This window comes from Sander lucioperca, chromosome 15 (assembly GCF_008315115.2).
Source record: "Sander lucioperca isolate FBNREF2018 chromosome 15, SLUC_FBN_1.2, whole genome shotgun sequence".
NCBI lineage: Eukaryota > Metazoa > Chordata > Actinopteri > Perciformes > Percidae > Sander > Sander lucioperca.
In genome coordinates this window covers 15545875-15564980 of record NC_050187.1, presented here as the reverse complement: position 1 = coordinate 15564980, position 19106 = coordinate 15545875, and the positions used below count along the sequence as shown (strand labels likewise).

At 40.9% G+C, this 19106-nt stretch overlaps 1 protein-coding gene across 8 annotated transcripts; it reads right to left on the bottom strand.

The window, feature by feature from the left end:
- Window positions 1-1567: 1567 nt before the first annotated feature.
- Window positions 1568-18144, bottom strand: rrbp1a (ribosome binding protein 1a). 8 transcript variants are annotated; one of them, XM_035992289.1, is made up of 27 exons: window positions 17896-18144; window positions 14520-15501; window positions 10500-10654; window positions 10214-10336; window positions 9497-9649; window positions 9146-9264; window positions 8774-8927; window positions 7704-7842; window positions 7372-7553; window positions 7240-7277; window positions 7074-7149; window positions 6907-6944; window positions 6711-6792; window positions 6574-6614; window positions 6403-6481; window positions 6222-6314; window positions 6013-6099; window positions 5838-5927; window positions 5664-5756; window positions 5508-5558; window positions 5314-5394; window positions 4698-4781; window positions 4399-4476; window positions 3654-3737; window positions 3441-3539; window positions 2411-2554; window positions 1568-2313 (listed from the first exon to the last, which is right to left on the bottom strand). In XM_035992289.1, the coding sequence occupies exons 2-27, from the start codon at window positions 15481-15483 to the stop codon at window positions 2275-2277; spliced, it is 3366 nt and encodes a 1121-aa protein (XP_035848182.1). In that variant the 5' UTR covers window positions 15484-15501; window positions 17896-18144; the 3' UTR covers window positions 1568-2274. The 8 variants fall into 8 exon arrangements, with proteins under 8 accessions (XP_035848182.1, XP_035848183.1, XP_035848184.1 ...); XM_035992290.1 differs by having other exon boundaries at window positions 6222-6311; XM_035992291.1 differs by having other exon boundaries at window positions 6574-6611.
- Between the last annotated feature and the right edge of the window lie 962 nt (window positions 18145-19106).

Below are 19106 nucleotides of genomic sequence, written 5' to 3'. Positions count from 1 at the left end.
GAAAGGAAGCAAATAATTGATGGCCTACTTCCTAAAATGTCAAGCTATTCCTTTCATGTTTTGTGTTGCTTATAACAATTTTCTTCAAAAGCGAACAAATGTTAATAATGGCCACCATATTCACAGTACAATTGCTTTTATTTGATAACTATTCAGTTGTTTATATTTATGTGTAGCTTTTGTTTTGTTGGATATTCCCCACCTGGACCAACTTTTCATCTGTTCCTGTCGAATGTCCTACTGGCATTTTTGGTATACAAATGTAATCTACTGCAAGTTGGAATGTCATTACCAGGGGCGTCGGACTGGGGGAAAAAGGGGACTGAGTACCCAGGGCACTCATGTGAGGAGGGCCCAAAAAGATGCTAGAATGAATAGCTGTGGATGTGGAGAGGGGCCCATAGAAAATCCCTTTCTACAGGGCCCAGAATTTTGTGCTACGCCCCTGGTCATTACATAAATGTAAACCATAGTAAGTCATTAGGACAACAGTGTGGACACACCACCCAACATGCCTATCTAACCAAAATCAGCCTACTTAAGTTGTCTCACACATGGTGGTGTTCAGGCTCAAATTCAAGCAAAATAGGGTAAACACGTTGGTATCATTGATTTATTAAGAGTTGGTATTAAGGAAGGTCGTTCCCGCTCATCGCACTTAATAAAGTTGTTTCAATTTCTGTTTAGTGTTGCTTGTTCTGCTCAGTACCCACCCAGCCCTCGTCTCTTTCTACTTTTTTTCCTTTCTTGAGAGAGTGGTGTGGGTGTGTTATAAGGGGCGGGATGACAGACACACAAGAGATCATGCCTGAAACAAAACCATACATGGCTGTTGTCGAAGACGCCTGCAAACCAACACCCTCTTGTAATATACTTCCTTGTGTCTGTAGGCATTGACGCAACCTGAAACTTACTGTGTGTAAAGCTTTAAGCAATGCAATGCCACATTAACAGGCTTTAAGAGTGTCATGTTTTTAAAAGATAAGACTGGAGCTTCTATATTTAATTTTTAACCCCTAATTTTGCAGTATGATGGTACAGCCTACAGTCTGTGAGGATGTTGCTGATAATATTAGTAAAGCAAGACTTCTACGCAGCACAGTGATTCTCAAAGTGAGGTCCAGGGACCCCCAGGGGTCTGTAGCACTCTGCCAGGGGGTCCGGGAAAAGTTTTCAGATTTATTCTTTTCAATTATATTTATTTATTTTTTTTACAAAATGCTTCAGTTCAAGGAATATGAATTACTTTAAAATCTCTAACAGTTCATAGATTACGTTAACAAATCTATAACTCTTAGAATAAAATATGCAAATATGTTTAATACTTGTTTAGTGTCTTTCTAATCATTTCAACACATACATTTCTTGTGTGTTTCTTATAAGAAAATAGATGTGTAAAAATAGGCTACATCAAATTATTCCAAGGGATATACATGAGGGGGTCCCCAGTATATTCTCTAGCTTGTAAGGGGTCCTTGGCTGAAAAATAATCAAAACCTCTGCTCTACACAGCAGCGCTGCAACAGGTTTTTGCGATCAGTTTTTGCGATCAGGGATGGTTTTTGTAAAGCTTTAAAATGACAGTGTAGTCATCCTGAGCAAATTGTGTTTTAAAAGTTTTAAGTGCCATGAGACAGATGTACAGTGCACATACTTGCAGATTTGCCTTTTGAGTCACACCGGATCTGAAACTATGTCAAAATGTAACATACTCACAGTAGCGAACTTTAACTTTGCTTCCTGCCTGCACTTATTGCACCTTTACAGCAACTGCGACACAGACACTGAACAGGACTTATATAGAGAGCTACACTGTAGTTTATTCATTCATACAAATTCGACGTGTGTAATTGGCAGCCAGCTACAGAGGAAAGCAGGCCCTAAAGGTAATGACACATTGAACCATAACATGTTCCCATCATTCAACCACATAGAAAAGACATACAAAAGTAATTGCACAGGTTGATGTACATTTGACGTACAATCGGTTTCCCTTTTTAACACTGAACTATGGGGAAATGACTGGACTATAAGGCAGGGGGATAAATAACTTCTGACATAGCCAGAATTGTTGATGGAATGTGGGTTTCAATAATGATTGTAGCAGGATCATCTCTAATATTACTGCTCATAATATCAAACATTTGATTCCTACAGGTGCAACAAATGCAACGCAATCTACAGTACGAGAAAGACATTGTTTTGGAATGCATAACTATGGTAATCATAAGGCATATTTGGCAGTTTTTCGTAGTGTCTGCAGTGAGCTTCCTTTCAGACGGACGTTCCTTCCTTTAGCTCCACGTATTCTCCCTTGAAAACAGAAATGAAGTGTCAAAATTGACAAGCGTACCAAAACAACATGTAATATAAGTTTGTATGTGTAGTCCTAGCATGTCAGGTGTCTCACCTTGCCCTCCAGGTGCTCCTGTAGTGTTCTCACTGTGTCTCTCTCTTTGGTCAGCTGCTCCTGAGTGGCTTTGAGAAGCTGCTGAAGCTTGGTGGCTGCCTGGCCCAGGTCTTTGGACAGCTTCTTCTCCTTCTCCAGGCGCTCCTGTTCAAGCAAATGTAGCAGATGCGAATGTTACTTCAGCACCAAGCAAAAAGGAGACTCAATATGGAGACATGGAATAAATACAGATCACATCATGTGATCATAAAATTGTGAAATAAGTCAGTAACCTTTTTAAACTCAGCTTGTTATTATTAAATGTAACTTCTTCCTGCTTTTTCCGCAATAAGAGTTTATTGCAGGTCATTTAAAAAAAAATGATTTCCAAAGTCAGTTTTATTTTACAGTGCCATTTTCCCAATGAACTTTCAATTTAAATTTTGCCAATTTTCACCACAAAGTCTTTATCTGTTAGTCATGACGAACGGGGCAGAGCCAGTTAAGTAAATGGCCGTTCATTAATTCATTCATTCAGACAGATGCAACAGCCAAGTGGAGTTATGAAATATAACTGTTATAAAGAAAAATGAGGTGAGGTAAAAACAGATTTTGAGAAAGGACATTTAGAAATAAAAACTGCTGTATTAAATTAAATCAACCTGCAATAATAGCAAAATATTAAGAGCTGACTTTTTTCCTTTGAATTATTGCTCAAATTCATGGTTATACTTGTATTCATATTAGTCTGTTTTTACAATGTCTTATTTAATAATGAACACTTGGGCGTCCTTAAAATTAGTGAGGGTGAGGAGAAAAAAAAAAAGCTCTTTTCAATGACACCGTTAGAGAGGACAACTTCAAATTAATTTTGAATCACAGCGTTAAAACTATGAAGCTGATGTGTGTGTTCCTGTTAGGAGCAGGACCGCCCGTCTCTCTGAGATACTCTGCAGGTTATGAGATTCAGAAAAATCCAGGACAGACAAAAAAAATAAAAGCAATAATCACAGTTAAATGTTTGGATTCTGCCTGGCATTTGTGACCGCACCTTGAGCTGAGCAACGTCTTCCGTTTCAGCTTGTGGTGACTCTGCAGAAACATTCACAAGATCCAACTGAGCCTGAAGTTCTGTTATAGTCTTCTGGGCCTAGGAGGTTGACAACACACAAAAACACACTGATGTTATTCACTGAAAGTGTTTTAGTCACCCTCTGGTGTGAGGAGACTAATAAATAAAAAGTGCATCAACTACGGCTGCTACCTGCTCAAACTCCTCTGAAAGCTGCTGTCTCTGAGCCACCTCCCCGTGCAGCTGTTCAGTTGTCTGACTCAATGTGTTCTGGAACTGATGGAAGACAGAAATGGCACATACGCAATAAATATACACCCACAGACACACACACAAATGGCTAATGTATAAGTGTGTATAAAAACATTCTTGTCACAAAGCAGTAGCACTACACGCCCACACCAATAAGCTGATCGACCTGCGTGACATGTTAGTTGCCCCTAAAGTCATACACAAACGTTCTGTTGATGTTACGAATCATACAAGCAAATATTGGATAACAAAAAGAGGAGAGAGCATGCTAAAAAAAGGTGAGGAAAAAGCAGTGGTTAGTGTTATGTCCACTCAGACAAAGCAGACAGTGGTTAGCGGTTAGCATAAACCGCCGCTGTGTTGGAGGAGTACTGGACAGACTGGAAATACGGCACTTTGTCCGTGTCACATGCTACTTTAGTATCTGTGTGTCGTGGCCACATCCTTGATTGAGGACACAGGTGTGACCATGTGTGTGGAGCCAGATCACAAACAACATTTCTTAATAAATACAGAGTAACAAATCAACAACAAGTTTATGTTTGGATTTTCTACTAAATTAAACAAGGCTCATTAGCTAAGTCATTGAAAGACAAAAACAAGATCTTAGGAGAAGTGTCCTAGTCACTGTCCAGTACTCTCTGACAGGAAGTGAAGGGTGCCTCTGTGACTTGTGCACCCTGACCTGACTGGGTTGAGCCTCAGCTGGGCCATTCGGTTCTCGCTGAGCCCGCATCGTGATCTCGCCCAGCTGCTCTCTGACCTGAAACAGGAAGCCGTCACTGGTTACATAACCTCCCATCCATGAGTCCCCGTTGTGTTGCATGTCACCGACACCTTTAAAGAGGGATTTCCAAAAATTCCCTGACACGTGGCATCTCATAAATAACATATCTCCCTCTCACCTCAGTCACACCGTTATATAGGACTGTGTAAATGTCTCCGTCTGGAGGATAAGAAAGCAGGTTAAGCTAGTAAAGTCACCTGCGCAAGCTCCTCCTTGTGTGTCTGGGCCTCCTTCTGGGCCAAATCCAGCTGGCTCTGACACCCCGACAGCTGCAGCATCAGCTGAACACAGAGCACAGCATAGGAATGAACAGCTGTCAGACAGGTTTAATTTTAAATGCACCACAAGAGGATGATACTTTAAAATATGATAAATGTGTTGCTAAGATTTCAATAAAAAAACTCCCCCACAGTGTTATATCAAGTATGAATTGCTAATTCTTTACATTGACCACTATTTCTATAATATTTCAATAATTAAACAAAACTTTTTGAATGATATTATTCAATCAAGAAATAGGTAGAAAAGTGCCCTGAAGTTGTCTGAATCTGGATATTATTTGAAAACAAAAGGACTTGAGACTCTCATTGCTTGTGATGTTGAAATATTATTATAACAAAAAATACAAATGAGTTTTGAGTATGAATGAAAAGAGTTACATGTACCACCTTATGTAAAAACAATACATTTAAAAATGCAAATAATATGCAAGTCCACCTCCTTAGTTGGGGAACTTGCACAGAAAAATACATATATTTCTTTCAGCAGCAGTGCCAGTTCCAGTGATGTTGCAGATTGAACCTGCTCATGTACCTGCTCCATCTCCTCCGAGGTCCCCTGGTTGTCTGACTGCTTCTCCAGCTGGGCTTCCAGAAGCATCATCTGCTCCTTCAACTGCAGCGGGAACCAAAATAAACCGGTTTACGTAGCAGCACACATTTCTAACCTGCTAGCTTAAATCACTTAAACTAAATCACTTAAACGGAGTGTGGAAAACACATTCTCACCTGTTCTACACTTTGGTTTTCTGTCTCCAGCTTGCTGACCTTCTCCAAAGCCTAGTTATGTGTGAGAGGGACTATTAGGAGGGTTTACAAATACGGAAGGGGTAAAAACAATGTCCATCCAAGTCATAGGGATTTTAAGGAGGCATTATAACTTACCACACCCAGTTGTTCCTCTGAGTTAGCCATCTTGGACTTCCATACCAGCTCTTCTTCCTCCACACTCTTCTGCAGATCTTTCAGCATTCCTTCCTAAAGCAGAAGGAACATGAGATTAAATGAGCTGTATACATTTAGCCCATATTCACACAACTCAGTTTCCCAATCACTTACTGTTTCAGCCAGGACGGTCCTGTACTGTTCACATTCAGCCTGCAGTGTGCCGTGGCTCTCCTCAGCCTCCTTCAGTTTCTCGAGCAACTCCTGAGACAAAGAAAACGCATTCATAACATCTTCTGCTGGGCCAATTCAAACCAGTATATGGGAAGTGTATAGACTTGTGGCTTACAGGCAACGCTGTGCTTGACTGAGACGCTTGGCTCTGCTGGCTGAGAGCCTCCTGAGCTTTCTGCGTAAATACTTGTAACCAGTTGGACTAAGTGAGGAGAAAAGTAGACATGAATAATTCATGTGCACGTTATTTGACAGTAGAATGACCAAAATCATCAGAACAAAAGATCATTCAGCAACTCCTCTTGTGAAATCCCCTTTTCCTACCTGCTCTGTCTCTACGGGTATCTGTGGGAAGAGTGTCTGGAGAGTTTCTTTGGCTTCAGTTTGAAAAGCTGCCAGTTCTGCCGTAACGTTCTGCTGAAACAGTGGATGATATAATCAGGAAGGTGATTAAGAGGAAAGCAGTCTCAATTGATAAGACACAGGTTTGTATAGAGAGCCTTACTGCATCAATGGTGGTCTTTTCTCTCACTTCTCTCAGCTCCTCTTGTAGTGATGTGACAAGGGTATCCTTCTCAGCCAGGCTAGCCAAAGAAACAAAATAGTCAAAACAGATCTATAACAGAGCTAACCATATGTGAGACTGATCTTTTTTCATATGCCGAGACTCATTTACCTGTTCTGTAGTAGTCCCAGCTCTGTGGAATTATCGGACTGCTGAAACAGAGTGGACATGCAAATGAGTCACTGAGACAATTCTTTTGTTCCGCAGGGCAGCTCTAGAAGTAGAATCACGTTGAGAGGTACACTTACTGGTGTGTTGTTAAGTTGCACCATCTCTTCTTTGAGGTTTTTAAGTTCATCCTGAAGCGATGTGATGAGGCTGATATCCTCACTAAAAAAAGGCACAGACAATTTGGATAAACTATAAATAAGCAGAGAGCATACCAAGATGTGGAAAATCCATACAATTTGAGTCAAATACATGGATAGTAAAAAAGCATCATACCTCTTATTCCTTTGCTCCAGCTCAACAATAGTGTTCTCCTGTTAGAACAGCATATTCTTTTTTTATTATTAGCAGTGCCACCATACAAGTTAAGCAATTTCTCTTCAATAATCGAGAAGTAATACTATTTGGTAATAGAGCTAACAGCAGATGCTTGCAACACTTACAGCAGCTTCCTGCTTCATCTGCAGCTGTTTCAGTTCCTCATGAAGCGTGTTCAACTGGTCATCTCTCTCCTGAAGGCTAAAGAGGGGGGGCATAGCATTTCAATCAATACATGAAACGGCTCTGGATCTGATGTGGACTCTGAAGAAAGGAGGCACAAACACTTACCTGAGCTTTAGCTGTTCCACTTCTGCAGCATTCACCTGCTAAATCAGATATAACAAACATCCTTAGGGGTGACTGTGTGTGGTCAAGCATCTGGCCATTTCAGAAAAGTCAACCTGACAAAGTATGTCCTACCTGACTGTTATCCTCCTCCTTTTTGGTCTGACTGGCCTCAAGCAGTGCGTTGATGGAGGCCACCTGCTGTACAAGCTGGCTTTTCTCTGCCTGTGTCTCCACCAGTTGGGTAGTGAGGGCATCCGCCTGAGCAGAGTGCTCACTGATTTCAGCCTCCAATCTCCCAATTCGCACCTGAAACTCTGCAGGGACAAAACACAGAACTCACTTATTCCATATTCTATAATGTAGCCACTGGTTCCCATTTTCATTTTTTACTATCAAGATGCCATGTTAACTCCTAAGCCTTAACATCAAGCAACCATTTAGATGTCGTTTCCCCATTCTCTGACCTGAGAGTTTGCTGCTGTCCTGCTGGGCATCATCCAGAGTGGCCTGCAGGCTGTTGTTTTTACTCTGTGTTACTCTGAGCTCCTCACACACCTCCTCCAATCTCCTCTGCAACGCCTGCTCGCTCTCCCCATGGCTGGCCTGACAACAACATTGATCAAGATGTGTCAAACAGCAGGGGGCAGCAAAGATACACAAAATGATCCTACGTGGCAGCATTGCTAGACAAGGCAATACAAGGGCATTTCTCTTCAAACACACTGCGACACATTCAGAGAAAAAGATTGTTCACAGAATCCACTTATTAGACAGACAATCAGAACATAACTTGGCTTGAGGATATGGAACAAGAAAATAAAAATTGAATTTTAACATTTTAACAGTCAAGCAATTTGTTTGGGATTTTTTTAAGGAAGTGTTTTGTAGGAAGTGCTTTGAACTTCTGGGAATTTGGAGATGATTAGCCTGCACTTCTATGACAGACTCAGTTAAAGCAGCCAATTGTTGATGACGACTGAATGCTGATCACAGTCAGAAATTAGATTAGAAAAGAACCATCTTGCATTATTTGAGCATGTCTAATGTATATTGACGGCCTGAACCATTACATAACATGTTTAAAAGCCTTAAACTGTTAGGAAGCATTGTTAGTAAATGATTAAACTAAATGAACAATGGACTGTCAGGAAGTGCTGACTCACTTGCTTCACATAAGCCGTTATAGTTCAGACCAACAGCATTCCATCAGTGAGTGACTGCGTAGGCTGATTGCGGAGAAAGGTTTTCCCTGCAGCCCCATTATTGTATGGCTGCATTTCAATCCAGCCCTGGGCTATGTGATAACCAGGCTAGGCCATTGTTAAACTTCCCATAACATTAGAGGGCTGGGGGATATGTAGGAATGGTCTGGGCTTGCATTTTGAGAAGACTCTGTAACTAACTGGCTGCTCAAACAAAAAAAAATCAGCATTAAGAAGAAAAAAAAAAGATAGAATACATTTGATTCCATGTGGAAACTCGATCAGATCCTATGTAATTTTTAATAGAGATAATGTGGTGTTCCCAAGCCGACCTGCAGCAGGGAGAGCTGCTTCTCAGTAGCGGAGACCTTGGCCTCCAGCCCTTTCCTGATGATCTCATCAGCATGCAGACTCTCGGTCTTCTCTCCAAGTTCCTTGGTTAGCTTTGTGCATTCCTGACGCAGCTTGGCCAGCTCCGCATTTTGCCTGAGAACAGAATGAAAGACAGAAGGAGAGGCACACGGAGAAAGAGTCAGGACACAAGCCTCATAAAAATAAGAGCCAATCTTGGTACTCCAAACATGCTTTTGGATTTGTACACACTGTACTCAATTGTCACTTTATTTAGTATCAGTATAAAGAGGTAAAATGCAAGTCAGTATGGATCACTGCTTCTCATTTACTGTTACTGGGGAAACACTCACTTGCTCTCAGCCTGACTGGTGGCTTGGTTGAGGGCATCACGGAGAATAGAGTTCTCCTGCTGTAGACGGGCTAGCTGGGCATTGGGGCCTTTTTCCAGCTGGTCCTGCAGGCTGACAATCTGTAAAATGATTTTTTTTTTTTTTTTTTTTTTAAATAAACCAGCCATGTTGGACTCTCGCACCTTGGACAGCTGCTTTTAATCCTTTGCAAGGCAACTCAAAAAATGAAAAACTGCATTTTCACTTCTAATTAGTAGCCAGATCACCAGAAGGACAATAAAAGGACAATCTCAAATGTACTCATCTGGATTGGACATTAAGAAGTTGTAGTATTCGTGTATGAGAACTGACCTTTGCATTGAGGCCCTGGGTCTGTGCTACATGGTCCTGGTAGCTGGCCTGCATCCGTGCTTGCAGAGCAATCATTTCTTGCTCCCTCTTACTCAGCTGGGAACTCAGCCTCGTTTCCACACTGGCCACCTTGGACTTCTCAGCAGACAGCTCCTAAAAAACAGACAGCACAGTCAGAGGGCAGATTTAGATTCATTTTAATATGTCTGTGGCCAAAGAACCATTTCAGATACCCTGGCTTTTTCTGTAGTGCCAACATAATGACATTTTTATTTAACACTTGGTTTGGGTCAAGAACATTTCAAAAGTTATAAATCTAAAAAATGTTTCTGTAAAATTTGGTGCGACCTTTTCATGTACTGCCACCCAAAGGCTGACATAGATAATACATGACATACTAAACATTGAAATTGAGCAAGCCCTTAATGCTTCCTAATGGATGTGGTCTGTATATTGCAGTCAACTTGTTAACTAGTGCCACCTTCAGTACAAAAGACGAAGAGGACTGCAATCCAAAATGTCAGTACACGTTCATGTTCAGAGAATTAACCCATTCAATTTGAGTAACATGGCTTTTTCCTTCATTGCTACATTTAGGCCAAACTACACCTTTTGCCTCACTACTAAAAAGGATTCAAGAATAACATTTTCGTCCATCAAACAATTTTGTTGTCTCATAGGGCAGCCAGCATGGCTATAGACCCGTGTACGTCTCACCTTGGTGAGCTCTCTGAGACGGTTCTTTGCTGCAGATGCATCCTCTTGTTCTAAGGCCAGCTGTTTCTCCCTCTCCTCCAGTTGTTTCTTCAGCATGGCCACTGGGTCTCCTTTCTGAGAGGCCTGAAAACACATAGATACACAGAAAGACAGCAAAAATAAAGTGGGTCTCCCTACAAGTCTCATATGCATTCAGTGAACTATGAAGTGCCTGTACACCCCAGCAAGATTCAGGTATCTGAATACAGGTATCTTTTTCTTCAAAACTAATTGCAGTGTCCGTTACCATATGCCAGGTGTCCTGAATGATGCCGACTTTCTCAGACAGGATCTCGATGAGCCTATGGGCCTCTCCCTCACTGAACACCATGCTACTGATGGTGGACACCAGCGCCTTGTAGGGCAGGTAGAGAGGAGCATCAGCAGAATCCACTGCTGCCACTAAAGAGGCAAACACAAAACATGTCAATGACACACACAATAACACTGTGGCAAAAGATAAGGAGTTCAGGGTTATTTCAGGTTTAAAACTAAAAAGCCAACAGTTTTACAGCTCATTAGGCTGTCACAGTGAAGTCCAAATTCCCACACTGCCTCAAGAAAAGGACAAGGTTGCGACTTGTCCTTTGGGTCTGGGGCCCTGGGCAGCTGGGGATGGCAAAATGATGGGGCACTGTGGCACCAGGCAGAGACAAGCCTCAGGCAAGGGAGAACCCCACCCCCTTTTCCTACCCATTGTGACGGCACTGAGAGCCTTTGTCAGCTAACAAAAGAGGGCAGTGGTGTTTGGACAAGCTGGCGTGCTCTGTGCCCTCCAGAGCTGAGTGCCAGACATTACCCACTACTGCCATTGGCCCTACTTTCCATGGGTACACAGCTAGAAGTTCATCAGTACTGACAGGGTGTTACTGCCTTAGATTGTGAGTGTATGTACGTGCGACTCAACTGTACTGGCATGCTCCCAATGCACCTCGAAAAACATTCAAGTCTGAATATTATCACCAGTGTTATGGCTAATGAAGTTCCTGTCTTGACAAACATTTCCACTTCCAAGGAGAAGGCTAATTTTTAACAACGATGGTTCTAGTGTAACAACAACATATTGATAGACTACAGTGCAGCTTTGATTCTTGATATGCAGAGAAGGGTTTGTGGGCAAGTGTAGTTTGCAGAGACTTGCAGAAGCACACGTCAAGCAAAACTGTAGTCCTTGAACAGTGCATCGATTAAACGATTACTGGTTTACCAGGAAAAGACATCTGGCAGTGGGCTTAGCCAAGACCAAAAGACATATTGTAGAATAAAAACAAAAACAAATTTTTTTTTTTTTTTAAAAGTCCCACAAATCAGTGTATAAATAATGAAATTTGAAATAGGGACAGATAGTAAGGTCCGTGTACTTTTTCGTTCATTCGATTTTCATTTCATAAACAGGTATTAAAAAACAAAACGAATGGTTATTTGATTTTCGTTTTAAAATACAAAATTTGAAACTGAAATACAAGGCATTTTTTCCTTTTCATTGTCAAAAGGGGATGGGAGAAATTTAAAATATACTTTTTCATTTTCTATATCATATAACAAAAAATAAAATCACTCGAAAATATAAACGAAAAAAAGCTTGTTTTTTCATATTCAGAGACCGGATGTTGTCATTTCCACGGCAACAGCGCCAGTGTAGCCTACCAGTGGTGCTTTCAGCCCAGGCTAAAATTACTTTGGAAACCCTAATGCATATGTTTATATGTATTGCGTCATTTATGTATTTCATGAAATGAAAATCGAATGACCAAAACATACACTACCATATTTGCTTTAACTCAGGCTGCAGGGGACATTCTAAAACGCTTAACATGAAAAAAAAAACACTTAACCATCACCATATTTCTCATGGCCATATCTTGTCATGAACACTTAGCCTGTCAAAAAAACTAAACTGAAATTCAACGATTATAGAAGTTCTCTCACGTTAACGTTTTCTTCTTCATTGGCGCCTATGGCGAGGAAGAAGCTTAACGTGGTTTAATATACCTAAACAATGATCAGCAAATTTCTATCTCATATTGCTCCTCAGAACCACTGAAAACTGTCTAACCCAAAGTCCAATTATTATGGACGTTATCTGACTGATAACTGACTGATATCTGATTGATCATTGTTTAGGTACATTAAACCATGTTATGCTTTTTCACGTTAAGCGTTTTAGAATGTCCCGGCTGCAGTGGAGGGAAACTGTAGCCTATAACTTCCTGAGCGACTGATCATCCATTTTTTGCCCCCTTTACATAAATATGCATAAATATGGCTATGAAATAGATAATGAAATACATAAATGAGGCAATACATATGAACATACGCATTAGTCATTATAGTCAGTATAGCCTAAATACATATGTTTTACTTTTATTTATTCCGTCTATTTATATGCATGTTATATTCAAAGGAAGTTTTGTTATCTCACAGACTTCGACTAAAAGCAACTAGCAAGCCTGCCTGACATCAGTGCATCATAGCATATCTATCTGCAAACAAAAGAAAATATGACTAAAACACGAGTGCGGCAGATTCCCAGCTCAGCTAGAGCGGGTAACGCCAGCTCTGCAGACGGACCAGAGTCAGTCAGCACCAGGGAGCGAACTGCGGGGACCGAGGTCACAGGGCTAGAGGCTAGCTGCTAGCTAGCTGCAGCAGCAAATATTAGAATATTAGACCCAGCACCGGAGGTCTGATCCCCATGATCTGATCCCGAACCCCCGGTGAATCTCTGCCAGATCAGCAAGCAACAGAAAGTTTGCTGGGATTGGTAATGGTGGCGTAACGGTAACGTTACAGCCGTGAACTGAAATTCTATTTCCTCAGCTGGTTCGACTCCCTTGGGGCGAAGTTGTCTGCGGCGAGTAGAGACAGAGAGTCAGAGGAAGGCAGGAAGAGAGGGTAATAAATAAATGTGACATTATGAAATAAAATTCCCCCCAAGCATTATCAAGAGTATGTTTCCAGAGTAATTTTAGCCTGGGCTGAAAGCACCACCAATGGTAGGCTACACTGGCGCTGTTGCCTTGGAAATGACAACATCCGGTCTCTGAATATGAAAATAACAGGCTTTTTTCATTTCTATTTGAGTGATTTTTTTTTTTGTTATATGAAATAGAAAATGAAAATCACAGCATATTTTTAATTTCTCCCATCCCCTTTTGACCATGAAAAGGAAAAAAATGCCTTGTATTTCAAATTTTGTATTTTAAAACAAAAATCAAATAAGCATTCGTTTTTTGTTTTTTAATACCTGTTTATGAAATGAAAATCGAATGAACGAAAAAGTACACGGACCTACTAAGCACCTAAAGATAGCATACAGCTGTGCTGTGATTTTGGCATAGTGGCCACACTCGAAACTGCAGGTTAGGTGATACCCTTCACAGCCTTGGTCATCACACTACAGACAGAATTCAGAGAAAATCTGTAGATTTCAACATTTTGGTTATTTGCTTTAATACTCACTTTAAAAACTATAGAACTATAAGATGAGATATCATATTTTATTATTTCTAAAATAAGTCCCTCCCACCCTGGAAACAAACCTTTTGAAACCCTCCCCTCTGGCAGCAGCCTGCGGTCCATCAGGACCAAAACCTCACACCACAACAACAGTTCCTTCCCGACTCGGTGGGCCCGGGACCCCCACTGAGTCTCTGACAGACTCTCAACCCCCACCCTCAGTCACTACACGTTACATTAACACACATCCTGGACTATTACCCCTACCAAAGCACATATTATATACACTGAACCTTTTCACATGCCCTGATCAATATTTTTGCACAACTTGCACTAAACCGTATAGCCTTCCTTCTTTCCCTTTCTAAAACAGTTATAATGTACTTATTTGTTACTTTGATAGTGTATTTTTTCACACTTTTTTGTAATATATCAAATCTGTATTTATGTTCTTGACTGTAGCAGTATTTGCCCTATTGCTTATTCCCTTTTTTTTTAAAAGATTCTTTTTTTGGGGCTTTTCACTTTATTCAATAATGACAGTGAATAGACAGGAAAGGGGGAGAGAAAGAGAGGGGTGACACGCAGAAAAGGCCCGCAGGTCGGATTCGAACCCGGGCCGCTGCAAAGGACTCAGCCTATATGGGGCGCATGCTCTTACTGGGTGAGCTAGAGGCCGCCCCGTTTATTCCCTTTTTAATATGTTAATGTATGCACCTAATATACAGAGGCAAAAAAAGTTTGATAATAACTATGTTTACGATTACAAAATATAAATGTATTACATCCCTGAAACATATCTGCTTACCAGACTCAGTCTTTTTCTTGGAGGCCTTCTTCTTGGGCTCCTGTACTTTTGCTGCGACAGCAGGAGCCTGCTGAGATCCCACTGGGGTCACTGCCATCACTGGCACGTCTTTAGTGACAGCTTCCAGCACTGGAGCAGTTTTGGATGGAGCAGGTGAAGACTTGGCTGGGGCTGGAGCAGCTTTGGCTGGTGCTGCAGCAGCTTTGGCTGAGGCTGCAGCAGCTTTGGCTGGGGCTGCAGCAGCTTTGGCTGGGGCTGCAGCAGCTTTGGCTGCAGCAGATTTGGCTGGCGCAGGGGCAGACTTAGCTGATGCAGGGGCGGTCTTGGGTGGGGCAGATGCAGAGGATGGGGCGGTTGCTTTAGTCGGGGCAGACACGGGGGCCTGGGTTAATGCAGGGGCTGCGGAGGACTTGACTGGTGCAGGGGCAGCCACAAGTGGGGCCGTTTGGGTAGAGGCTGGCTCCACCTTAGCCACCTTCTTCTTCTTTTTCTCTTTAGGTGAGGGTGAAGGTGAGGGATCAGAAAGAGCAGGGCTTGGTTCAGCAGCAATCTTTGGTTGGGTGACTGCTGGTGCTGGGGCTGCAGTTGGCTTAACCTCAAAAGCAGGGACAGGTTCCGGGGCAGGAGCAGGAGCAGGAGCAGCAGCTACAACTGGAGCAGTAGCAGGCTCAATGACTGCCTCAGCTTCAACTTCCTCTTGAAATTTTTCAGGCTCTGGGATCTTTCCATTGGGCTTTTCTTCTTTCTTCTTGCCACGGCCCTTCTTCTCAGAGACCTTGTCCCTCTTCTTTTTGTCAGACCGAGACTGTATTTTACCCAACTCCCTGCGTTGTTTAGCCAGGGCCTCCTCATAAGAGGTCTCCTTCATGGAGAAGGAGGAGACAAGAGCAATCCCGATAGCAGAGATCACCATGAATCCACCAAATACCATTATCCCAAGGGTCTGGGGGTCATAGATATCCATTGTTGAATTTCAGTTGACCTAAAAAGAGAGTGGCAGACTTGTCAATACAGTTAACAAATAAAACAATTTATTTTCCCAAAGAAACTGCTTGCTCTGGAAAACCAAAGTCCAGGGATTTCTAACGAGGGGAAAAAGAAGTCCATATACTAATTCATAGGTAAGCCAAAACTGTAACACCACCAAAAGTATTTCTTTGTACCTAGGCAAAATGAAACTGAACTGACGGCAGCTGTATTAACAGAGCATTTCATGAGATATAATTGTGAATAATAAGCATATGATGTCTGGAGAACAACCTTTCCCTTCAAAGACCTCAAGGTGTCACTGTTATCCCCTTAAACTTTTGCCTTGAGGCTGGCTACTTAATGAAGACCAGCACATCTTATCAGCAAACTGTGTGACAAATAGCAGCTGCTCAGAACCCATTTGCCATACAGCCTTCCACCTTGGGCAAAACATATGTGTTCATGCAGCTCAAATTCACTCTCATAGTGTAATCTCATACACTGACTGGGTCGTTTTGAAGACCAGCACTGAGCTTTCTGAGTTAAGTACGAGCACTGAAACAAACTAAGCCAAAGTGACTACTATTAAATATCAGCACCAGGCTAAGAACGTCCTCCCTTCAAACATACAATAACAGTTGTAATTTCTGTGCACTTTACAAAATACAGTGGTCCTATATGAAAATGTAATATTACTCACAAGCAGAAAGCCCCATTATTATGGTTGTATTATACATCCAGAAATACAGCAAAAATGTTTTTAGAAACAAAATCAGAGTAAGTGTGCAGAGTAAGTATTATAGTATAAAGATTATTTTATTTGCATATACAAACATCATACCTGCTGTTTCTGTAAATGTTCCTGCTATAATTCACGTTCAACCATCGACAATGAGTTATGGAAAGGTTACTAGATCCTGTGTAGGCAAATTGCCAGAACAGCTATTACACAAACATTATACTGTATATGCTAAAATGATCAGTGCTATTATGAAGTTATGTGCATGTGTGAAAGGGGCTTAAGACAAATCAACTACACTTTAAAACAACCTAAATAAGAATTTAAGGCAGAGAACAAAACCCAAACCATAGAGGCAAAAAGGGTTTCAGACAAAAAGTACATTAGCAGCAACTGCAAACACTTCCAGCAGTTGGCTGGTGGTTTGTGTTAATTTCCTGCCCTGTAAAAAAAAAACCCAATCCCTTAAAGAATCTTTCAACTATCCCTTTAAGGCTCTTGGAGGCTCTTGTCACAAACCAGAATGTTTAGCCTGCAAGGATGGAATGTTGGCTGAGTCATATCCCTGTATATATAAAGGATGTTATCACAACACAGAATACATAAATGCAAAAAAGCACAATAAAGTGGAGCTTTACTGTTTTAAAACAAACTGACATTGTGACATGGTAGAGGAACACTACTGCGCTACTTTAGTACAATGGAAACAGAGTCCAGAGTCCCTGTTCATTGCTGGGTCTAACAGCAAGAAGCGAAAGGTAACTTTGTACTGCCTCCTTATCTTATCTGTTGTCACACGTCAGTGCATCTCCACTCAGACTAAACTAAAACATATGACTTCAAAAAAGGGACTCAGGGTGACTTTCTGAAAATAAAAGAGCATCTCAAGGTCCATAAGTAATAGGAATAAGATGAAACTTGCTACATTGTAACAATTACACGCTACAGTATATAGCCTATAAATCTAACAAAAAAATCTGGCTTTCATTCATGGGCAATGGAATACCTACAGGGGGTGCATAAAATATGTAAAGGCATACATTTTTTTCCCCTTGAAGACAGTAGTTGTCTTTCATTACTTTTAGTTTCAGACATACTGTACGGATGAGAACTATTCGTGCACACTTTACACAAACGTATACGTTACACACTTAAAGGTTACTTTAGCACAAACGCATCGACTTCAAAGAACGTCCAAGATAAATAATACAAGATCATTTTAATATCAAACGAAAACTAAAATTACAATACTGAGAACACAACTAAAAGGCCTCGAAGATGTATGAAACAATAAAGACATGTACTGTTATCCATTCAATCGTAAGTGACATTAAAACAAATAAAGAGTGTGTAATCCTATAATTATTTTTATTTAAAATGCTTTCAATCATTACTTGTAATCTAGTATTGTAGCTAGCTAACAGTATGAATCAATGAACTTGGCTATCGTCCTGCACATAATGGTATAAAGTGTCGGTTTACGACGGTTTAATAAAACTGTAAACAAAATAGCTAGTGAGGGTAGAAAACTAAAATTGTTTAAGATAACTTTAATCGGCTGTCTTTTTTGTACTACTAGTTAGCTCAGAAGTTAGCAGTAGATAGCTTCCCAAGCTAGCTGGCTCAAATGAATTAAAAAAATTCCAAGACTCCCACATTTAACGTTACCTCGTTGGTGATGTAGCTACGTCTACTTGCTTCAAAGGGAATGGAGAGAGAGAGCGAACGTAACTGTCAATTGAAGTGACTTCTGTGCAAAGCCACCTATTTCTCCAGCTATCTAGCTAACTAGCTTTTTCCAGTGCTCTCCCCCCTCACTCAGCTGGAGAATCCGTGATCCGCTGTGAAGTCGTGGCACTTCGAGCTGGCTAGACGTGCTGGCCCCATGCCCCAGATAGCTGCCATAAATCAAGAAAGCTTCTGATTGGCTGGAATACACTCAAGCCGGAAATGAGCATGTTGGGAGTTGTAGTCTTTTGTATTCATGAAAAGTCTCGTCTGGTCAACGAAGTGTTGGTTTGAAATGGAAAGTAACAAAGTACGTTTACTCAAGAATAGTGCTGAAGTAAATCTTTTCAAGTAGGCTACCGACTATTTTTCTTTAGTATTTTGCAATTTGAGACGTCATACTTCATACGTTTCAAAGAGAACACTGCGTTTTTTTGTTTGTTTTTTTACTCAATGTAGGCCTATACAGTTAATAACAGTATTAGTTTTGTTTGCAAAAACAGAGTTTTCCCCTTTGGTTTTCCCTTGGCGGTTAAAATCATAGTATTCTTAACTGTCTGGCTGTATCATTTATGCATATGTATAAGTATCAGCTTGTTCTGTTTTTGTTCTTGTTTACACTGAGAAAAAGCCTACATGTTTTGTTGTGGTGGCACCATTCCATCATATTGAAATATTCAAGATATCTTGTGCATAAATATATACAAATGTCCCCGAAATTCAGCCTGACACTTTTTGTATGTTTGTAAAGTTTGGTATCTTTATATAATTTAAAATAGAGTTTGGAGTGTTTCAACCAAACTATCCTTTATCTCTGATACATAAATACCTGTACTGCTGGGACTTTTAGGCCACTAATCTCTACTACCTATTACCCTATCTACTACCCAAATCATTTGTTGAAAGCAGGACTTCTACATTTACTTTTATTTATTTATTTTTCTTCAAGATAGACCAGAGCATTAGGATCATTTCACATCTAGAAGTCTCTCAAAAAAGACATCAGGCCTCCCTGAAATGATCGTTAGCCACACCTAAATATGCTAAATATTGTTGCTCCTGTCTGGTCACAGATTTTCCTCGTCAGAAATTAACCAACTGTATGTAACAGGATACTTACTTGCATAAACTGCTGTAAAATAAAAATGATC